The sequence below is a fragment of the Chiroxiphia lanceolata genome, chromosome 1 (assembly GCF_009829145.1).
Source record: "Chiroxiphia lanceolata isolate bChiLan1 chromosome 1, bChiLan1.pri, whole genome shotgun sequence".
NCBI classification, from domain to species: Eukaryota; Metazoa; Chordata; class Aves; order Passeriformes; family Pipridae; genus Chiroxiphia; species Chiroxiphia lanceolata.
In genome coordinates this window covers 56,231,994-56,255,573 of record NC_045637.1, presented here as the reverse complement: position 1 = coordinate 56,255,573, position 23,580 = coordinate 56,231,994, and the positions used below count along the sequence as shown (strand labels likewise).

General features: G+C 35.9%; 1 protein-coding gene across 1 annotated transcript in view; it reads right to left on the bottom strand.

Moving 5' to 3' along the window:
- The window catches only part of CDH7 (cadherin 7), an 87,688-nt gene that overhangs the window by 7,071 nt on the left and 57,037 nt on the right, over positions 1-23,580 (bottom strand). The window contains 7 exon segments of the mRNA XM_032702801.1: positions 4,419-4,514; positions 4,517-4,639; positions 4,642-4,668; positions 6,675-6,792; positions 8,093-8,214; positions 10,118-10,254; positions 14,030-14,283. Of these exon segments, the coding sequence (XP_032558692.1) occupies positions 4,419-4,514; positions 4,517-4,639; positions 4,642-4,668; positions 6,675-6,792; positions 8,093-8,214; positions 10,118-10,254; positions 14,030-14,283 (877 nt within the window).

Sequence of the window (23,580 nt, the reverse complement as noted above, 5' to 3'; positions counted from 1 at the left end):
TGTGGCTGCCATGGGACCATGTGGGTGGAAGGAGGGGAGAGCACCTCTCCCCTCCAGGCTCAGGACCTGAAGAAATCCCTGGTGCTGGAGTTCCCCCTCCCTATCCACGTTCAGCCATCGGAAACGGTTCCTCAGATGCAAATGGAACTAGAACTGGTGCGCCCCACACCATGTGTGGGGAAAGGGATCCAGACCTTTGAATATAAGAGTGGATTTTTGCTTTGCCATTTTGCAGTGTGCTTTATGGAATTATCATTGAATTTCCATTCTGGCATGATCTGATAAAAAGTCAGGTTTAGGTCACCTGAACATATTTCTCTATTTTAGTGTTAATCCTTCCTTTTGTACTCAAGGCAACTGCAACATAATTGTAAGGAAGCCATAAAAATCGTGAGACAACCTGAGGGAGAAGACGACATGCAGAGCTATACAGTAAGGAATAGAGCTAAATCACAAGTGTTACTATGCTTTGTATACACTACACCCCTAAGCCTGGCATTTACTATAGCAGTAAGCCACATCAGCTGCAAATAGATGTGCACATTAGTTTATGCCTTAGGTGTGCCACGATTCATAAAGTTCATGATTGGAGATCCTCAGCCATCTAAGCAGCACACTAATAAACTATTTAGTTATACCTTGCAGTTGCCACTACAGTCAGATGAGATTTGGGGATTACTGAGGCCAAGACTCAGGAAACCTAAATTTAATTCCCAGTTAACAAGCTTCGTCCGTAACTGTTGTTTAATCAGTTTGGACTGATATTTGCAAAGTGACTGCGACCTTTAAATGCCCACACTCAGTGACCCTAATCAGCTCAGCTCCATAACTTTCAGAAAACAGCTTCTGCATCGCATACTCAACCACATTCTGAATATGTTGCTTTGGGTACCCCCAATTATACATTTATCCTGAGTTATACATTTATCACTTTTACAACTGAAAGACCAAAACCCACACATACTACATAGTCACATTTTGTACAGATTTTACCTGTTTAGAGAATAAGATACTTATGACTAGTACTGTTTCTTCTTGTTTACAAATCACACAGTTACGTGTGCTGATTTAATTCAGCTCTTGTAGGTATTGTGATAATAATAAAAAATTTGTTGTCTTCAACTAAAAAAAATTATTTAAAGCTGTATTTTGAAGACAAATCAACATATAACTTAATTATAAACTCTAGTACCACACCAACAGGAGGCTTTCTTCAGTCTTTATAAGTAAATGGGTGGTAGCAATACATTATATTCAGAAGTATGACAGAAAAAATCATAACAAAGTATTATGCCAATTTAGCTTTCCACTGCTTCCATGCAAAACAAATATTTAACCTCTCAAATACAATTAGGTTATCTACAGGTGAGTATTCTTTTTTTGTATGTGTGATTTTATGTAAGCATTTTATTACAAACACTTGTTTCAAAAGCATTTATTGTGTCTGGAAGATGCTAACTGAAAAACAAATTATCTTGAATTAAATTATCATGTAATTTCCAAAGCAGTCAAAAAATTCCTACTTACTTCTCTAAAAATTGTGTACAGTCCAGAATTAATCAAATTATCTTCATATGCTTTTTACAGAACAAATTGCAAGCATATTTTTTTTAGGATTTCGGTTTAATTTTTTTTTTAATTAATTTTTTTCTGTAACACCAGCCTTATTGCATAATTGCAAAGCTGTTTTGAATAATTAAAAAAGTACTGAAACTTTCTTGTGGAATAAAATTTACAACTAAATGTCTATCAGTCAGCATGAGGATAGAAAAAGATTTTGGTAAAATGTTTGTAACTTTTCAAAATTATCCTAGTTTGAAAAAATAGTCTATACCATGTTATATGCAATTATAATGGTGGCTTAAGTAAAAAGAGTAACTCTAAGAAATCCCACTGAGAGAATCTGAGCCTTTGTTAAGACAAACAGTTATTTATTAGACGAACTCATGTATGGGGCAAGAAAACATCACTTATCAAAGTATATCATACTAACTTTAAGAAAATAAGAGCTAGCTGAGAATTCAAGATACTGGTGGCAGAATGCATGTACTCATTCATTTTATGCAAATATCATGCCTCCTCTGCTTTACAACTGGCACTCACATTAAGATGACACTGATGAATGTGACTGGATTTGCACTGCGTGTTAATCTTGAGTCAGAAAAAGATATCGATCCAGTAGCCTATATCCACTTCTCACTGATAAACTCCTACGAAATAAATGCATCCCTTGGTCCCAGTCCTGGAACTACCTGGCAACAGCTGAAGCCTGTTTTTTATGCTGTGCTAGTGGATCTTCAGGATTTTTCTCAGGAATGAATGCAAAGAGTAAAAGGGAAAAAGTAAATTCCTAGCAGTACTAACATGCAGCTGGTTCCAGAAAACATCTTCCAGGAACAAATGATAGAAGAAGAAAGGCTCTGGGACCAGACAAGCAGCAACACTTGACTGCCGTTTCACTGGGCAGCAGTGATGCTTAGGCACTGGCACGTGGCTGGGAACAAAACAGTATCAAAATGCAGGACTAAAAGGCAGGGTTATCATATAATGCAGCCTCAACTGTGCCTGCACCTTTGAACTGTACCCAAAAGGAAGACTTTAGGTCGGAAGGAGATGATAGCACAGCCCCATTATTCAAACACTGTGTTCAGAGAATTTACTCTCAGTTCTTCTTCAAACACATTGTTTGGTACACTCTAAAAATGACTGGAACAAAAGCTCCCATTTCTTGATTTATTGGTTGTATTTGAACCCATGGTGTACTGAGTAGAACAAGCAGTTATCCACTGGTAACATGCTGTGTCTCCATTCAATGGTCTTCTTTAAGTGAATATTCCTCTATTAAGGAAAGCTTACAACCAAGACAGGCTGTGTAGTATCTACAGTAGTTTCTTATGCAACCTCAGAAAGTCCCTTCTTACATATAAGATATGGTGACATTTTATTTGGGATCAAATGAATTGCCAACTTTTTTCCTTTCGAAAAAAGTTGGACTAAAGTTTAAAATAGGTGTTTTCCACTGATGCAATGTCAGCTGATAGGAGAGATATTTTCATATCTTTTTGAACTCTATCATTTAGCTTCAAGTCCAAATAAAGTTCACATGTGTATATAAATTGCCTAGAAAATCTAGCATTTAAAAATGTTCAGTAAACTTGTGGCAATCAATCCTTTCCATTTCTCCTTAAACCTAAGCCTAACCATGTGTTGAGTGAGATTTAAGTCTTATGGAGTTAGCGGGTTTTTTTCCACACAGATGGAAAACTTTAGAAATGCCACATCCTATATATAGCTACTGAGTAAGGTGGTTGGGTTCATTGCAGAGGTAGTGATTTTTCTACTCGTAAAAAATATGCAACAGGTTTTTATTTTGGAGTCCTATAGAAATATTTTTAGCAGAGGGAACATTTCCTTCTAGTGGTTTACAGTGATGTGAATCAGAGTGCGAAGGAAGAGATACTACACATGGTGGAAATACGGCCATGAACAGAAGTATGGAAAAAAGTTTCTTGATTTGACCTATCCCAATTACTTGGAATAACTGGATAACAGTGAAAAATAAAGCACCACTGGGATTATATCAATTAAGGAGGACCGTGGTCTCTGCCTTTCCTTAGGTTGATATGTACAGCCAGGGAATAGAAAAATCTCTTAATGATAACAACATTTAAAAAAAAAATCTTGTGTGTTGAATCAGTACCATTGTTAACACATGAATTTTCAGACAACAAGCAAAACTGCACTTTTGCTCACTTGATCCTTCATCTTTACTCCTTGATTTAACCCTTTACCTCTCCCATGTAGTCATTCTGTTTAATGAGCAGGCAGTAAATGAGTAATGCTAACTAACTAAACTAGGATGTGGACACTGTCCACTACTTTCCACTGCCTTTTATGTAGTTGCAGTCCACTGCTCAACATAAAATTCAACAGTGCTAGTATTATGGAAGTAATAAAAGACTCATTCTGTAGAAGTCAATTAATTATGTTTCTCATCAGTAAATTACATTTGTTGCATGTCTTTGTTTCCATGCAAATCAATAAATGTTTAAAAACAGTTATGCCTATGCAAAAGGGACACACACTGATACTGGCTATAGGGTGAATATGCTAAACCAAGTGCTTCCATACACTGCATTGAGTATCTCTTAAATACTGCTTTTGATACAAGTGCTGTCTTTTACTATTATTTCTTATATATGTCTGGAGGTTTGACATTGAAACAAAGTATCTGAAACTGAAAGTCCCAATATAAAGGGTTTTTGTGGGTCATGGTACAAAATGCTGTTCTTTCCTAGAACGTTATCTGTGCTTGTTTACCAGAAACCAAGGCGAAGGGACATGTTGAAGCTTATATGCACATATATTTTGCTACTATGGATTGAATGGAAAATAAGGGTAACAGAAAGAAGACGTACCTAGCAGTGTCAAGACACAAGCCAATATTGCTATCAGGGCTCCAGTGCTCAGTCCTGCAGGCAAGATATATGCTTCTGCATTGCATGTCTGGCAATACCATCTGCATCACAATCACAGACCCTGATGGTGAGGGTATTAGTGCTACTAAGTGAAGGTGATCCACTGTCCACTATGAATATTGGCAAGTAGAAAACAGACTGTTCCTGTCTTCGAAATCCATTTCTTTGGTTAATACTGTTGCAGTGTTATCTAGATAAAGGAATAAAAAGACAAAATTGTAAACTATGTGACTTTTCTAAAACACAAGCCTATACAATACTATAGTCTTCACTTAAAAACTTTAATTAACATATTTATATTATTTCAGCAGTTTGTCTTTCATGGTCATATATTTCTGAAGGTGTAGAGGTAGGATCAGCTGAGAAATGATACTTGACTAACCAAAAAAGATTTTCTATTTTCCATGAAAAACTGTTTCAAAATAACAGAGGTCAATTTGGTTTTAGTTAAGCTCACAGTTTCCCACTCTTGATAGACAGCTGAAGATGAAATCATCATAAAAAAGAAAAAAATTATCCTTCAGTGATCAGATTAAATATCTACATACATATTTCAGGTTAATTTACACACATCTGTATGCATATCATATTAATGAAAGCGATGAAAATACTAATAGAACAGGTTCTGAAGATCAGTGAAATATTTTCTGAATGCAAAAAAAAATCCAGTAAGATTGCAAATAGAGGTAATAGCACATGTAGCAAAGATATGCAGTTGTTTTCAGTCTCTTCTAAGAATCAAGATGACTAACACAATCAGCCTAAAATGTACAGTTTGATGCTGCTCTGAGCTGTGTGATTAAAAAGTCCATATATTTAGAAGATATGTACAAAATTCACTGTGTTCAATATGTATTGACAGCTCCTGCAAGGTAAGGAGTTACATCTCCTAGGATGTACCAAAAAGTTCGTTCGTTTGGCCTGTCTATCTATCTGCTTACCTATCTATTTATGGCAAAATACGCAATCACCTCTTCCTATAGCATCATATGAGATATGCATAGAATTAAGTATCATCATTTAATAATATCTAACCATACTAACTATATCTAACATCAAAAGAGGCAACTGCTGCTCTGTCTTGCAACTCCACTGATTTTACTCGCATTGCCGAAATCTATTATTACTTTTTCAAATTATAAATTCTCTGTAAGAGAACTTCCATTAAGTACTTTACAGTACTCGTAATGTCAAATTTCTGAATAGTCTTATTAGAATGCCATTTTATTATTTTAATCATTATTACTGTTAGAGTCTTCAGTTTCTAACTGCAAGCAGCTTATATGAAGAAAATTAAGCATTTCAGTAACTACATGTAAGGTGAGGCAATGAAGACCTGCATAAGAGAACTTTATTAGTTCACATGTTATACTTCGTGAATGTTATTCAGTCTGGCTCTACAAACAGTGTCCTTTACTCCACCACGTCTGTTTTTCTTGTTTTACTAATAGGATGACTTTGTAGCTCTGGTTTAGTACTGATCCATAAAAGAGCAGTGCAAGAGCAATATCGTGTCTATCTAGTTCTATTTGCTTCAGCTAATAGCTAAACTGACTGACACATGCCCAGCTGCTGTACTATGCAGTGCAACTAATGAGGACACTAATTAGAAATACATTCTCAGATATTTTAACTAATTGAAATGTGATGTCAATGGGAGTCTTTGAGGAAACAGTCATAAGAAGTCTGTGCAAATATTGCAGGCAGCACATTACCAAAAGTATTCTTCAAAAGGGGATATACTTACTGAAAAGATGTTTTTCTTAAAAAAAACACAAAACAAACCAAATCACAAAACCTCTCCATTGACTGTGCACTCCTGTTTTACGCCCTGAGTTATATTAATAAAACATGAACTCCTGGACATTTTTCAGTCACTGCCCCAAGGTAAAATCTAATTTAGATAAGGACCCATAAATACAGGGAAAAAAATGTGAAGAGTGACTGATGAAAAAAAAAAAAGGAAGAAAGATTTAAAGATTTGAAGCCACTCTGTTTGGCTCAAGGCTTTAAATGATTCAAAACACATCTTAATTCCCTTGACAAATAGTCTACAGATAAAATTATTTTCCAGGCTGACTGTAGTTTAATTTATGTCCTTACCAGAACAGAAGTTTATGTAGGTCATAATGAGCATGCTGCATTGAAAATGAAAGGTGTTCCTGTTGAATATTTACCGAAATGAAATTTTCTTACCTTTGTTGTCCTGCAGTGTAAAATTGTGGTTATTTGCTGCCTCTGCCGTTAAACTGAAGTAGAACTGATGGCCATTTGGTGGGTCATCTTTATCGATTGCACTAATTTTCTGGATCACCTGTTTTGAAATACATCAGGGTTTCACTGTACATATCCATTGGATAACCCCTCTATTACCTATCAAAGTATCAATACTCCCCTGAGTCCTAATCATCTTCCATTTTGGTTTTCTAATCTCCTAAGCATGTATAAACACTATTAAAATTAAAGTGTGACCTGACTCTATCTGTACCAAATTTATTGGCCAAAGTAATGATCCACAGGGCCTGGGGGAAAGTTAGGTCCTGTCATTCACCAGAGCTACATAGAAGTGAAAGAAGTGTATCTTCTGGATGGTTTTTAATGTAGTTATCTGTGGCTGCAATCAATGTTGTAGACTTTTGCAAGGAAACCATTACGCTTTTGAGCATTTAAATTATATATATATTTATAATATACTGAAAAACAAAAAGGCACATAAAGTATATTCATATTTTCTGGAATTTCATTTTTATCATATTATTTTTTCAATTTCATTTCTTAAAATTCTTACAAAATTTCTAAGACAAGTTTTACCACTGCTTAAAATCCATAAAAAATTAATACTCCAATCTAACAGTTCTGACCAGAGCACAGGGAAAACACATATAAGAGCACACATACTCTGTGTTTCTCATGAACACAATCTAGTAATTGTAGTGTTTTCCATTAAGAATTTAAATTATAATGTGGTTTTGAAATGTACAATAAACACCTGACACAGGAAGGCCAATACACTGGAAGAAGGCACAAAAGTGCAAAGTCTTCCAGGGAATATGTGGGATCTGTGCAGGCACAACATCTACTAGTTTTCTGGGAGAATGAGAGATAATGAGAAAATATATATATTTTGTGAGGTCTTACAAAGTAGAGAGGAAAGGCCAAATATGAGAGACACCAAAGATAAATAACAACATATAGCTTTAGTTGAGTTTAAGACTATTTGGAATATATTTGGGTAACTAAAAACACTAGGAATATATCCCCCTTGCGAAACTGCGTCCTTAAGGTCCCTACTTCCTAAGGGGAATAAAAGTGTATACTCATTTTTGAGGGTAGGCCTTTAGTCTCAAAATAATCTCTGTCCTTTTAATGTTATTCAAAATTAGGTGACTTCAGCAAAATCTGTCAGTTATACCTGTAAAAAAGACAGAGATTTTAAAAGTGCCTTCAACTACTAATTTTTACACCTGCATCTTTCTTGCTATTTGCTTGTACTGTGTACATCAGTCTCATTTTTACTGCCAAAAGCTGATTTTTCTTTATCTTAAAGCTGGCAGACTTTCATAACGATTGGCTGCCTATCTGTAAAAATAAACATTAAACCTATCAAGCCATACCTGACCAGGTTGAGCATTTTCACAGACAGTTGTCTCATAGTCCATGGCAAATTCGGGGGCATTGTCATTGATGTCAAGGATAGTAATGGCTACATAACCTCTCCCAATCTGTGCTGGATTCTCTATAGGAAAAACATCCAACAAAACAATCAAGAAGAGTTCCTTGCAAGTTATTCTTTGGGTAGGTATCCTTTTCATTTGCATTCTTCATTTGTATATACATGTCAAATCAATTATAATCCCTCCATCAAAGACAAAGGAAGCTCTTGGCTTGGTCTTCTGGACCTAGTGGAAATAATGTTTATGTGTTCCTACAACTGCAATTAAACTAAGGTTTTACTCTCAGGGATAAACTGAAAATCTAACTCACTAATCACAGCGTTGAATCACATTGTATGGACAGATAACAGCAAAATTATGTAAAACCATGGCCAAGGCATATAGCCAGCCAGAACATCACTATTTATACTGGGAATAGCATGATTATTATGGGTTAAATATTTTTATTTTGCTGCAATTCAGATGGATCAGGCTATTATGAAGTTTAAACAAGAATTTTATCAGCTATGTGTAACAGAAAAAAAGAGAAGGCTTCATTGCCAAGCAAATCCCAAAACATTTAAAGTGCACAAACAATAAAGTATTTCACTACTGTCATTAACAAGTTTAACACCTTAAATATGAATCATTCATAAACTGATGCACATCTCTAGCTAAAATATGAATACATTCAGGGTCTAATGTCAAAATTTAAACAGTATATGTGTTTTGAGCTAAGCATAAAGGGCATCAGGGAGTGCAATACTTATTTTGCTTCTCTTGTACCAGAAGTGGTGATGACAGCGTTAGAGCAGGGCAAATTAAAAACTGTACAAAACTTCTACTATGTATCTATCTTTTTATAGGGTATTGCAATCACATTTTAGTAAATATTTTAAGTATTTAAAGCAATGCATCCAAATGTAAATCACAAAGTGTTTTTGTCATTTGTTCTTTTTTATTTCACATATGAAATACAACAGAGTAAGCAATTTTGATATCAAGGTCTTCCTCTGCTGATCTAAGTTTATTGAAAACCAAGCAGGACATGAACATAAATTAAAGTAGTGTAAGGTTTTGCTTTTGCTCCTAGACTCTTGCTTGTGTCAGGTATGTCCCTTGTCTAACTTATCGGTTTTGTTACTAGTCAGAAATATTTTTGTTTTCCATTTTGGGCTCCTCGACCCAAATTCTACTGATACTACAAGAGAAATTCATTCAGACACTAAATGATAAATGTAAGCTTTCGGGTTAAGCTTAAATTAAGCTCACTGAAAGCAAGAAGAGAAGATTTTTAAAATAGCAGGCCAGAGAACTTATTATCACAGCCCAACAGAATACTAATAAGGATGAAATTTGAAGAAATAAATTCTTCGAATAAAAAGGGAAAAATATATCGTTCACCACTGAATGTATTCAAAGCTGAACAAGTTTAGATTTAAACTTGGATTAGCAGAATTCTTGTACGCATTTGAAGGGTTTATTCTCTAACACTTCATCTTACACCAGAAAAATACCAAGTCCAAAATAACCTCTGCAGTGCTACTTTAGAGTCAGGAAAATTAAACCACATAAGCATTCACATCCCCTTTCCTTCATACCTTCTAAGAAAGCTGTGGTTAACCAACAGCAATCAGCTCTGAGTGCCCTCACTAAGATTGGGTAACCGCTCCTCTATATTCCATATCACCTTTCCTGTAATGACACTTGGTCTGAGACTGCTGACTTAACATATTTCATCTTCCTTTGTACTTGTTTTTCAGAAGTCAAAAGAATACACAAGGTGTGAAGCAAAAGAAAGAGCAAATACCTAAAGTGTTGTATTTTTCAATTTTTACCATATAGGTTTCTTTTGCATTGAGTAATTGAGCTATTTTTATCTGCCATGGTTTGAAACTGTCAGAATTTCTCTCAATGCAGCTCATCACAACCAAGCATAAAGTTTTACACATAAACAGTCAGTAAAATCTTTCAATTGATACTTACGACTTTCCATGGCCAAAACTGTGATGTTATGAATAGCATTAGTTTCCCTGTCCAAAGATTTAGCAGTTGTAATGACTCCACTGTTGGCATCAATATTGAAATACCTCTCCAGGTCTGTGTTTCGATCTATCGAATACCTAGGTAAAGGATGAAAGAAAACCTTTTATTTATGTTCAATTAGAGCTTTTAAAAATATTTCACTGATTTTTTATTTGAGGGAAAAGTGTTTCTCCTGTGTCCCTAGTTTGACATTGTTCACTCCAGTTTCCCTGGGGCATTGAGGGAAGCAAAGCCATATGCAAAGGTGAGAGTTCCACAGTGACCTGTGCTGACAGTGGCAGGCCCCACTCCCACAGTGTCCTATTAAGTGAGGTGAGATGTATTCCCCTGTCTTTTCTTTCTTCCTCTACTGTAAGGCAAACTCAGGAATTAACGAAATAGCATCCTCCTGAAAGCCAGATAAGGAGAAAGTGAGGTGGAAGTTTGCTACAAGGCTGTACCAGCTGAACACTGATCCCGTGGGAACTGGTAGTCTGAGCACAGAGCTTTCTGTCACCAGCAGAAGAGCCCCTGAGTCACCCAGAGTTGAACGGGCAGAGGGAAAAAAGAAAGATGATGCAGAACAGGGTCAAGGGATTACATGTCATCACTGTCAGCTCCTGATGCTTTACTGTCATTAGACAAACACAGGCTCATGCCCTTAACTCTTTGGTTCAACATATCTTTACTTCCCAATTTGTTTTAGGAAGGGGAAATGAGATCCTTAGCAAACAGAAAATAGCATAAGAGAAAAGGTCAAAAAATGCCTGTGGGTGATGTGCTTACAAACTTTTTGAGAGAAAGGGACAGTTATTAGGCAGATTTAGATTTAAAACTGGAATACTCTCAACATTCGATTTAATATTTGGTCAGATTCTTGCACTCTCATTTAGGTTAAGTATGTACTCCAGAGCACTTCCCTACACTCGAGATGAGTTAAAATGTCTAAATCAGATAAAGTGTGATCATTACAATTACTGTCACACTGATGATATATTAAATTACTGATATAACAGTAACCAAATAATTTGAATGATGTGGCAAGGAAGAATTATGGACGACAGATAAAAAACAGGACTTCCTAGATATAATGATCTCATGAAACTATTTGTTTTGTTCTTTGTTGTAATATACCAGCTTTTTCTTTGTTGTGCTTCTGTCTTTTTAATCTATCCCTCTTGGCAGCATAATCTAAGAGCAGAGACTTGTTACACAATTAGAATTGTTTTACTGTATTTTGTCTCAGTAAAAGAGAGAATAGAGAGAGAAACCATAACAGCAGGTTTTGTGGATCACGGCTTTCCCTCTTTCACTTTTTTTTTTTCTTTCATTTTACATTAACTGCAGGTCGTTTTCACTTAATTTTGTGCCAGCACTGTTGTTTATTTGGTCAGCAGTGCTCTACAGCTGTTTTGTGGCTGGCAAGTTTCCCCGTGAGACTGTGCCTGTCATCTCTGCTATGTAGTCACTCTTGGCAGCCCCATAGCTGGGACTCAATCTCCTGCCAGCCCTTAGATTTTACAATTATTGACACTATCACTATGCAACTTGAAGAGTCAAAGACCTTTCTTAAAAAAATAGTAAAGAAAGGGAAGGAGAAGGAGGAGAATGAGGAGATGGAGAGGTGAGAAAGACAAAAATAGAAAATAAAGGAAGAAAGCAATAAAAAGGAAGGAGGGAGAAAAGGAGGAAGGGAGAGGGAAAGCAAACAAGTTACATAAATTGGATGACAGATTCTTATGAAACAAGAAGAAAAATAATTTTTATGCATCAGAAGCAAGTGGTTTTCCTTAACTTATTTACAAGCATTGTATCCATACTCAAATTCTAAAAAAAATATTTTAAATACTTTTAATCCTTTAATTCCTTGCAGCCATTAATACTTGAAAATCTTTGAGCTTCAGGAGTTTTAAATCCTTTATTTAAGCTAGTTCAAACATCAATAGTTCTCTGGTCCATATGAGATAACCTCTTATTTTTAAAACATTTATTATTTTTCCCAACCCCCAGTATTGTCAAGGTTTTGTATCTGATTTTGTAATTTCAACATTTTCTGAATTATAACAAATCTAATTTTTAATCAGTATGAATATAGTCAAACATTTGGAAGTTGGAATAGTTATTTATAGATTAATAATTTAAACTTCTTAAACAGATCCTGAAAAGTTTTATGCATTAATCCTCCTTAACACATTCCAATTTTAGGTGAATCTGGCTCTGATGTATCATAGCAGATGCAGAACAGCTTTAAATTATGTGGTCTTTCAGAACCTTCAACAATGTATGTAGCAGGTTCACAAGCATATAGAGATAAATCCTCACTACTTTTCTTTTCCCTCCTCTTCAAATGCCAAACAACCTTGAAGTAGAAGAAATCTTCAGGATGTTAGTTACACTGATGATGTAACAATTTTTTATGCTGGAATTGTAAAAATTAACCAGATCAAGGCAAATAAACTCATTTTTATGTTTACGCAGAAGTCAAAAGTATTCTGAGCAGCCTGCATTAATGGAACTATGTTCAATCCTATTCTAAATGACTCTGCTAAATCATACTATACACCAGATGATAACATCAGTGCCAGAAAACAGTGTCACAGCAAAGGAAGAGCTCAGCAAAGATAAATTTCACAAGTAAATACATGCCAAGCATCCATCTAGGAGTTGTTTATACATTATAGAATCACTATTTTCAATATGTTGCAAGTATATAATGAAATAGAGAGAACATTTGCATCATCTCTAGCAGTGAAACATATGCTTTATTTTTGCAACTTAAAATTGCTGCTGTAGAAATTAGAGAGCTATTCTAAAGTCCCAAGTTCATTTTCAATTCATGAAAGTAAAAACTTAACCAAAATAGGTGACACCCAAGCAAGTACTGTACCTGTGAAAGCCTTTCCTATGCATGCCCTAAGAGAACAACAATAACAAATGAAACTAAGTACTAACTTCTAATTGTGTATGCATTTCTCCTCCTCCTGCAGATGTTTAAATTAACAAAATTCCTGAGTCATAACCACTACTCTTGAGACCCTTTGCATGTTCCTTTGAGAATTAATATTATTACTCTGCATAAGAAAAATAACAAGTAGCTCATCAGTGGTTTAACTTAGGTGGTGAGTCTTTATCCTTGAGCTTTGACCTTAGATACAAGAATACATGATCCTGGACATTATATTGTGGAAAACTTGCAGGTTCTTCACACACTGAAGACAAAGAAAGAGGGCCTTGACAGTTCATGCATGTCTAATGATTGTATCTCTTCCCATTCAAATGGAAGGTATTTGACTCCAGCAAAATTAACAAACCCAAAATATTATTGCCTTTAGCCATCCTGACTAGCACAACATGTATCTTGTCCTATCCACTTCTCTAATGTAAAGAGCTTTTACTAATGTTTCCTTCTGTGGGACTTCAGCTCCACTTTACCACGTGGGAGTCTATGTCCTATTACGTTCTTATTTCTAGTGCATGCACAATCATTATTCACACACACGTACGCACACATATACACACATGGGTATCATAATTTTTGACCTTGGTTGATTTAAGAGAACATTACTCCTTAAAGATAATAATAGGTTCTTCCTAACTTTAGGGAAAAATAAATATGAGCAGTATTTTGAGGGTTTTTTCCCTTGGAATCCTGAAACTATATCTCTCTTCTTTGTTTCACAGAGATTTAAATACATATTTTTTTCAAAGGTTCTGTAGTTCAGAATATAAAAGTCCAAACCATGTAAACTCATAGAAAACCTCAATCTCCCTCTCCAAGGGAACAAAACTACTATTGATTCAGCGTAACCAAAGACCCTCCCACCACAAAATGAACAACTTCAACACAAAGGCTAAATAAATAAGACATCTTACCTGACAGGACTATTTGAGGCATCTGGATCATGGGCTGCTACAGTTCCAATGATAGTGCCAACCTTTGCTGCTTCAGACACCACCATGGAGTACAAACGTGAAGTAAACACAGGTGGCTCATCAACATCTTCTACAATTATCTTCACTGTTGTCATGTCACTGAAGGGTCCCAGACTCAGGAAACGAGGATCAATATGCATATTGGCTGCTTCTATCCTCAGGGTATAGCTTGTCTTAGCTTCAAAATCCAGCTCCTATGCAGGTAAAGTTGTTTGGAAATTTTATTATTCAGTGAAGTTGACACAAAACTGTTTCACTTACAACTTTTAGTAAGTACAAAATGAACTTTGCCATTTGTAGATAACCAGCAGTTTCAACTGACAGAGCACAGTTGCTGGCTCATCTTTTAGTTTTCTCAAAACACTATTTGCAGTGTCTCACTAATGAATATTCCCTAATGACTTTAACAGTAAAGATAGTTTACCTTGTGAATGAAATAATTCTCTGAAATAATGCCAAACTTTCTATGACTTCTTTGAGGACCAAATTCTCACCTTTATTTTACCAGTGTGAATGAATACTTTGTTTTGTCTTTTTAATATTTTATCTAAGATCACAGTAAATACTATGTGCCACAGTACTGAGACATAAGAACTCAATATAATATTCACAGGTTACTTACAGGTGAAAGCATCTTGTTCAGAAAACTGTAGGTAAGATTTTTTTGGTTTTGGTGTTTTGAGGGTTTTTTTGCATAGCATTGGGATTAACTAAATAATTGTTACTCCAAGCTCTGTATAAATTTTTGTAGAAAATATGGCAATTACTTAAATGACATTGCTTATATACTTTGTATATAAGCTGATAACACTTTGTACTGAGATGCAACCTGAAGATTGTTCTGTTTTGTTTTGCTTCTTAAGCAAAACGTACATTATTTTTTTACACCTTCCTTCTGCATTAATTTCCTTTAATGAAATTTGTCCTAGTTAGAACAGCTGGGACCAGTTCATCACTGTATGGGTGTAACCCAAAACTGTGCATTTTATATAGCCTTCCATGCCATTTCCCAGAAACTGTTATCAATAGACCATTTATATCATCTGCCCAGAGCAGCCTGACTCCTCAGGCTATAAATTGGGTGTTAAGAGGCCTGCGAGATAGAAGGGTGCCCCCAGTCCTCACACCCATTGTGGAACTCCCCACCCTGAGGGAGGTACTGGGCATTCCTGCCTGAACTGGAGGATATATAATCTTGGAGTCTTGGGACTTTTTTAACCACTCATGGGATCCAGAAGAAGACTGCAGACCACCGCTCTCAACCAGACTGCAGATCACCACTCTCGACTGGACTGCAACCACCACTTTTCAACCAGACTGCAACCACCACTCTTGACCAGACTGCAACAGCACTCTCACCAACAGGTTTTCCCCTCTCCTTTTACTTTGGACTCAGGGGGCCCAACGAACACCATTCTGTTCATGCTCCAGGGTGCTGGGTTATACATTTGGGTTTTGTGGGTTAAAACCAATTGTTTGTCTGTATAATCATACTTATTGCATTATTTTATTAAATTATTATTCTGACCTATAATCTCTCTTTTGAGTTGGGTTCATTTCCCCTGCCGGTTTACCTTTAAACCAGTAAAAAATTACAGTTTCTTTTCAAATAAATACTGCATTAGAATCAAAAATTACCCTAAAACTAGTGAGATATCTGCAATCAGGAGGACAGTCCCATAAAGAAAATAGTTTTAGAGGCAAAAAATCATCTTAGCTCACAAGCAATTACTGAAAGAAAGCATCAAGTTAATATTACAACCATTTACCCCATACCTATAGTCTTAGTTTGTCAGCTTGCACTGACTTGCAATATTCAGCTAACTATTCCTTTTCAATTCTAAGTTTAATCATTAAGAACAGCAGCAAAAGACCCAAACACTTCTAAAGCTGCAGTCTGGTTACTCAACTATAATTCCAAGTCTATAAAACAGATTAAAAATGGTTTTCTGCAGTTCTGCTACTGAATACATCAGAGGGATCTGAGATGTGCTTGTAAATTAATCTGCCAGCATCTGCAAAACATTCCAGTATTCACTCAAAGGAGCAGCAGAGGTGAAACGTACATCTGTTGACCTACAAGGACCTACATTCTCCATCAAGTTACAGTAGGATAAATCCCAAATGAGCATCCTAAAGTCAGAGATTATGCTGATGCTATAATACAGCTGTAAACAGTCTAGATTTAAATATGAAAAATGAACTGCAGCACATCACACTCAGAAAGGCACTGAACTTTTACAAACTCTGTGTGGCAGCAAAAGGCTTCTCTGAATGGGAATACATGTGATCCTCACATTATGCAAGTGCTTACTTCTTGCATTGAATCACATCTGTAGTAACCACAGCTCTCTAAAACAGATATGCGGTAAAAGAAATCTTGTCTGGATACTGGTCACTATACTGGATACAATTAGTATTTATTACTAAAGCATGTTTAATATTTTTTATTTTCACTCTGGTTTTGTATTTAAAGTACAATATTATGCTATGAAACAAACCCCATAGCCATAATGCAAATGTAATGAGATGTTAGGATGATGAAAAATGTCTCAGAAACTATATTCTATAGTGATAACAATTGATAACTGATATGACCAGACAAGCAGCAAGGTTAAAGAGAAGACAACCAAGCACACAAATATCTTAAGACTCCACATTTTCCCATAAAAGCAAACTATTAACTACAGAAATGATAACCTGAAAAATGTCAAAGACAAAAGGCCAATATTTGTTGAATTAAAAAAGAAACCACTCATCCCTCAAAAAACCCCAAACCACCACACCTTTAGCAAACAGTATATTTCAGTAAGAATGTAAAAAGTATGTAGTGGAGAAGGGAAAGCTAATTTATTCTCATTAATCAGTGATATCTGTTGAAATTGAGTGATTGAGATTACAGTGATACGTAATTAAATACATGGAAATACATCCTGAGACTGCAGACAAGATATCTCCTTCTGATATACTAACGTCAACAGCACAGTCATTCTAAGTAAACAAGAATAAGAAAATTCTGTTTTAATAGACAAAGTCATACAGCACAATATAGGTAGCTGGACAAATTATATAACTTCTAATTTTCATAGAATAGCAAAATAATGAAGAAATATTATTTTACTTAATTTTAAGATACTTCTGTGTTTCTATAATGATTAAAGAAGACTAAACTAGAACTTTATTAACTGAAATAATAAAGATGTGGGTTTTACGTGAATGTTTATCATGAGGGTTGACATGCACTTTTAAATCATCATATTTCATTCTTGTAATAAAAAAAGAAAACACTCTTCGTTTGACTGGATTACAGGAGTTTTAGACTAGTAGGGAATACATGAAAAATACAATTTGATTAGAAAAGTATTTCCTCATAGAGAAGGATGCAAAACTATCATGGTGTAGATTCATATTCTAAACAGCCTTCCTTAATAAGAGCAGGTTGAACTTCTCTAACTTAGCTGTATACATCTAAGAAATATGTCCTTAGTGTGATTGTACCAAAATTCTTCCAGGAAAAAAATCAACTGGTCTAGTTATGAATGCCTGTTTTTCACCATTCATTAGTAATGGAGTATCAATAATTGGAAGAAGTAAACATCTGCTCTCAGCAACATGTATCCTGCCCTAGGATTTACTCAGATATCTTCTGGTACAATGCTGCTGACAATATCCAAAAGCTATAAGGATCCTTGTTAACGAAACATGAATAAAGAAATTTAAAAAAATCTAACTTATGTACAAACACAGTGGAGAACAGTTAGTGTTTAGAAAAAGGTAAGTATGGATTGGCAAAGGGATTTTACAATATCTAGTGTTATTGTGTTATGCAGTGGCAGTGATGTTGTTTTACTTCAGCTCTTTGTAGCAGAGCCTGTCTCTTGTGGGGTGTGGCAATGTCTACAAAAGCTACAGTCATCATCCTCAATCTATTTCTACAATATACACAACCTCAGATCCTGTGGTGAATACAGAGGCATCAGGTTTTAAGGCAGAATATACTCTGGAAAACAAACAGAACCCCTAAGGTATGATTAATATGCAAGAGCTCTTGACCTGGTGGAAATGTTTCAACATTTTTACATAATACAATTAAGACATTACACTCTACAAACACTAATGAAAGACTGAGAAAGTGAACTGAAAAGATTTTAATTCTTCTTATCTAATTATCACTGACATCTGTTAACAGGCAGCATTATTTAACTGGCCTTCGGATCATGCCTCTATTATTTCCTGCTATAAAAAAAGGCACAGGATTCCAATAATGGAACACCAGCTTAACTGACTACAAATCACTACATCAGTGCTGAAGGTTAAATGGACGATGTATACTTCAGTCCTTCAGTACAGTGAATAGAGCTTGACAGCTTCATTAATATCTGTGCATTAATATTATCTGATTGGATCTTGTGCAGGATCCATTAATCTTTCCTTTTGTGAACTCTGTTAGTTTTATTAGTTTTTCCTTTTAAGGGGTAAGAATTTTATACTCTCTAAAGAAAATTAAAACAAGTCTTCTATATTACAGAGGTTGAATATGAAGTTATAACTCATGGAAAGCTCATTTTTGTAATTTTCATTTTTATTTAATGGTAACTTTGTAATAAGGTACTTTTTAGGGGTGAAAATCCCATTTTTAAGCTCAGTTGAGGTTTTATATTGAAAACTGCAGTACATCAAACAAATGCACACCATCTCTCAAAGGAACCATGGAAGCCTCATGTTCTTACATTGTAAACTCTGATACAGAATTGAAAGAAAAATTTCCAGCAGGAAAAATGTTAACAGCAATGGAAAGATAGCTTTTCACTCAAAAGCCTATGCACAAACCCTCTCCCCTCCCATTTTATAATTGCCAGTATTGCTTTTAGAATGAACTCAGGTTTTAAAATAATCTCTTAGCAGTCACTGTCTATCAGAAAGTACTTCGTAACACTATTTTCACATTTTTTCCTTTAACATTCAAATTGGTTGGTGATATTGGTGGTTGGGCTGTGCACTGGGGGGAGAAATGAAGGCAAAGTGAGCAAGAACTGTACCATGGGAAATCTTAATGCTTGTCACTTGCTGCAGCAAGACATTACATTCCTCTCTCTACAGAGTCTTCAGGGTTTTTTTTATCTTTTTTTCCTTTTAAGTCCACTGAAATCTCTCCATAGACTTCCAAATGACTTGAATCAGGTATCATAACATTTCAAAAAGTCACATATGATACATAAAATAAAAATATATCTTACAGCCTATTTTATTATTAAATTACCATTGCTACTTTAAGTACCAAGTATTTGATAAAGTTGTAGGTGGATAAAGAGCATCAGGTTTTTTATCTTAAGATGCTTTGCTACTAAGCTATTTCTATTACTGAAGTCTAACCACAGCCTGCAACTTTGCGAATAAAGGGAAATCTGTACTTATATGCCCTTTTTAGTATACTATTCTTAGAAACAGTGCTTTGGAAACCACAAAAATAAGGTTGTGTATGCAGTTTGCTTAGAAAGTGAAACCAAGACTCCATTCATGTGTATTACGATCAGAATTCTGTGAACAGTCAAATTCACTTCAAAATTGTACACACGTAGGTTTGCATGGATACTTCAGAATTTGTTGTATTAAATGACTGAATCATCATTCACTTCCATAAATGTTTCTTCAGTTCTAAGATTGCTACTGCAGAGACAAATCTGACACATTTTTTAAAACTCCAATATATGCAGAAAAATTACACATTTTCTCCAAACAGCCTCACCACTGTGAAATCGAGCTATGCAAATTATGTGAGTCCTTTACTAGCAGAGCACTGATAGCAGAGTGTAAATTACAAACGAAACCACAGGAAGGAATTGATCCTACTCTACAGATGGAGAACTGAGTCACAGTGTGAACCGAGAAAAAATTTTCAAACACTTCTAAGAAATACAAATGCCCGATTCCTTTTCAAAACCTGTACAATACTTCTTTTGGGATATTTTGTTTCTTGATCTTTTTCTGCGAAGGTCACTTAAGATGGATATTTTCCTTAATCAAGCTTGAAGGGAACTTACACATCTAGTTTAGTTTAACTTCTGAATTGGCAGCCCATGGCTTTGACAGGTGCACTGTTCGCTGGGTTCAAAACTGGCTGGCTCGTCAGGCCCAGACAGCGGCAGTGAATGGTGCTACATCCACTTGGTCTCCAGTCACTAGTGGGGGTTCCCCAGGGCTCAGTGTTGTGGCCAATCCTGTTTAATATCTTTATAAATAATTTGGATGAGGAGATCGAATGCACCCACAGTAAGTTCATGGATGACACTAAGTTGGGTGGCAGTGTTGATCGACTGGAGGGTAAGACGACTTTGCAGAGGGACCTGGACAGGGTGGATCAGTGGGCTGAGGTCAACTGTATGAGGTTCAACAAAGCTGTGTCTTGCACTTCGGTCACAACCGCCCCATGCAGCACTACAAGCTTGGGAAAGAATGGCCAGAAAGTGGTCTGGCTTTCCCAAAAATGACCTGGAGTGCTGGTTGACAGCCAGATGGACATGATCCAGCAGTGTCTCCAGGTGATCTAGAAGTGGAGTCACCTGGAGTGGCATCCTGGCTTGTATGAAAAACAGTGTGGCCAGCAGGACCAGGGAAGGGATTGCTGATTGCTCCCTTTTACTCACCACAGGGGTCTGCACCTCAAGTACTGTGTTCAATTTTGGGCATCTCACTATAAGAAAAACATTGAGGTGTTCTCTGGAGCATGTCCAGAGAATGGTAGCGGAGCTGGTGAAGTGTCTCGAAAGTAAGTCATATGAGTACTGGCTAAAGGAGTGGCTGGGGTTGTTCAGCCAGGAGAAAAAGAGCCTCAGAGGAACTTATCGTTCTCTACAACTACCACAAGCTTGTGCCAAGAGAGATTCAGGTTGGACGTCATGAAAAGGCTGAGGCTGGACATCATCATCACTGAAGGGTGGTTAAGCATTGAAACAGGCTGCCCAGGGAGGTTGTAGAGTCACGATCCCTGGAGATGTTCAAGAAACAACTGGATGTGGCACTAGCTGACATGGCTGTGTTTGGTCAAAGGTCGGACTTGATGATCTTTCCCAAGGTTAAGGTCTTTTCCAACCTTAATTATTCTAATGTATGATCTCTATTCCATTCTATTCTATTCTATTCTGTTCTATTCTGTGATTCATTACAGAGACTGCCTACAGTTTGGAGAATAGCCAAACTCTCACATTATTTCCAACATCAGAATTGTAGCACAAAGTTTGAGTAGATGGCATCTTTAGACTGCTCTGTAAAGGATAAAAATAGAATTTTCCTCTGTTTCATCTGACAAGTGAAAACTTTTCATTTATTTATTAGTATTTTTAACAAAAGAGAAAGTGGGTAAATAAAAAAATGGGAAGATTTCCACAGGAACTTGAAACTACTGGGCAACAAATTGTTTGAATACAGTAGGTTACAGGAAAAAAAAACCATTAGCTTTCCCACCACTTTCCCACTCTTCCTTTAAGCTGAAAATATCTCTTATGGGTCACATTCACTTGTTTATACCAAATTCTGAAGAGAAGAAGAAAGACAAGGAAGAAGAAACACAAAGTTTGTCTTCTAGCATTTTTGATATCCTATAGCACCTTGGAAATAGAGTATAGCATCCTAAAAACAACTTGAACCCTTTTATATATTGTCCTAGACACATGCTGGATACATTTTTTTGCATATGAATTCAGTTCATGTATTGCAGAAGAGGGTAGGTTTGGGTTTTTAGTGCAACTAACCAAGTAAATGGTTCAGTAGTGTTTCTGTCATTAGATGATGATCTCACAAAATAAAAATTCTACCCAGACATAACCTGCTGTTATATATGTCATAAATTCACGAAAAAATTAGCCCTTGTCCCAAATATTTTGAAAAAGTTGTATGGGTTTGTTTCTTTGGGAGTTTTATTGTTGTTTTGTTTAGTTTAGAGTGAACTTCAGCAACTTCCTGGAATGTGTGAATTTCACATTTCATTCATTTTATCCTGATTCAAAAATCATAACCAGGACAAAAGGAAGTAAGGTGTGATGACCATGTGAAAAACAATATAGCAGTAAACACTGTACAGTGATACAGCATGCATGCTTCTTCGTTGTGCTGCATAAAATAGTACAATCCTACTCTTTACTCCTTGGAAGGATAAAGATCAAGGGGAAAAACACACAGAGAAAGCATTCCTCCCTTGTCTGATTCCATGTGGTCAAGGGAGTTATTGCAGGAGTACCAGACTATAATCAAAAAGTTACTTTGAACTGAGGTTTAGATCAGTAGATAATATATACTGACACTAGGTAACAACAGTACTAGCATATTGAGGAACCTGGAATCCCCAGTCCTTCCATGGCTATAAAAACTATGAGCAGAACTACCAGTACTATCCAGAAAACAACACTGTAGAAAACAACACTTTTCTCAAAGTGTTGAGAAAAACCCATTCTCAATAGACTGTGCAAGCCAAAGAGATATCTGGATTTAGCAATGCAGAAGAGATATAAATAAGGAAAGAATACTCTCCATATTTCTATGAATATCACTGTTAGAGTAAAATCACTTTTTTTTTTCTGCTGACTTTCGATGTTTTGAAGTCTCTGTGTCATAGGGTGCAGAGAAGAAATGTGTTTATACGTGCATAGAAAACAATGCAAACCAACCCAAAAATTAAACCACCCAAATCTTATTCCAATTTTGTGACCTTTCAAAGTGGTGACCAATTTTGTCACCTTTCAAACCAATACATGTGTAAGTCCATCATACACAAGTAATCTTGAGATATACTTAATCATGTAACATTTTTATCTTTCTAATGTCATGAAGCCTGGTATCTCTCTGTTTAAAACCAAATAATTTTCCTACAATTTTTACTCGTTCTTGGGCATTTTCTTTCATATTCCATCCATTTGGAGCACAAAAAACCTGCTTTGCTCAGTGAATTCTTAAATATCACTTCTCACAATTTTTTTCTTTCTTACAAAAACTCTTTTCTTTTTATTTAATGCTACTTATGTGTTAAAAGAAGTGTTAGTTTTTAGTGAGGAAGTCAACTTTTCAAAAGCGGTTATCCTTCTAAAAGCAGAATGAAAAATCCTCAGTTCATGTGGAACTCGGATAATCAGGTGCCAAACTTTATCCACAACACCCAGCACAAAAATGAATGGAGCAGTGCTTTCAGCTGCTCAGAGTTACTGCTGGTGATTTTCATGCCCAGCCTGCTGAGCTTTATGTACAATTGCAGCAAAAGTATGCAAAGCTAGCGCATCCATTTGCATTTAGAACCAAAGCGTGCCTTTTCAGAAGTCTTTGCCTTGGCATTTTACTGCTTGATGTGTACACAGACATGTCATCTGAGCATATAAATACAAGTTGAAAAGGATGGGCATGCATTTTGAGGCTGAGCTGTTTCTCAATACCTCAGCTAATTTCAGGGCATGAAAAGGAGAGAGGTAATTGCACTCAGAGGAGTACAGAACATCATGTGCTGGACA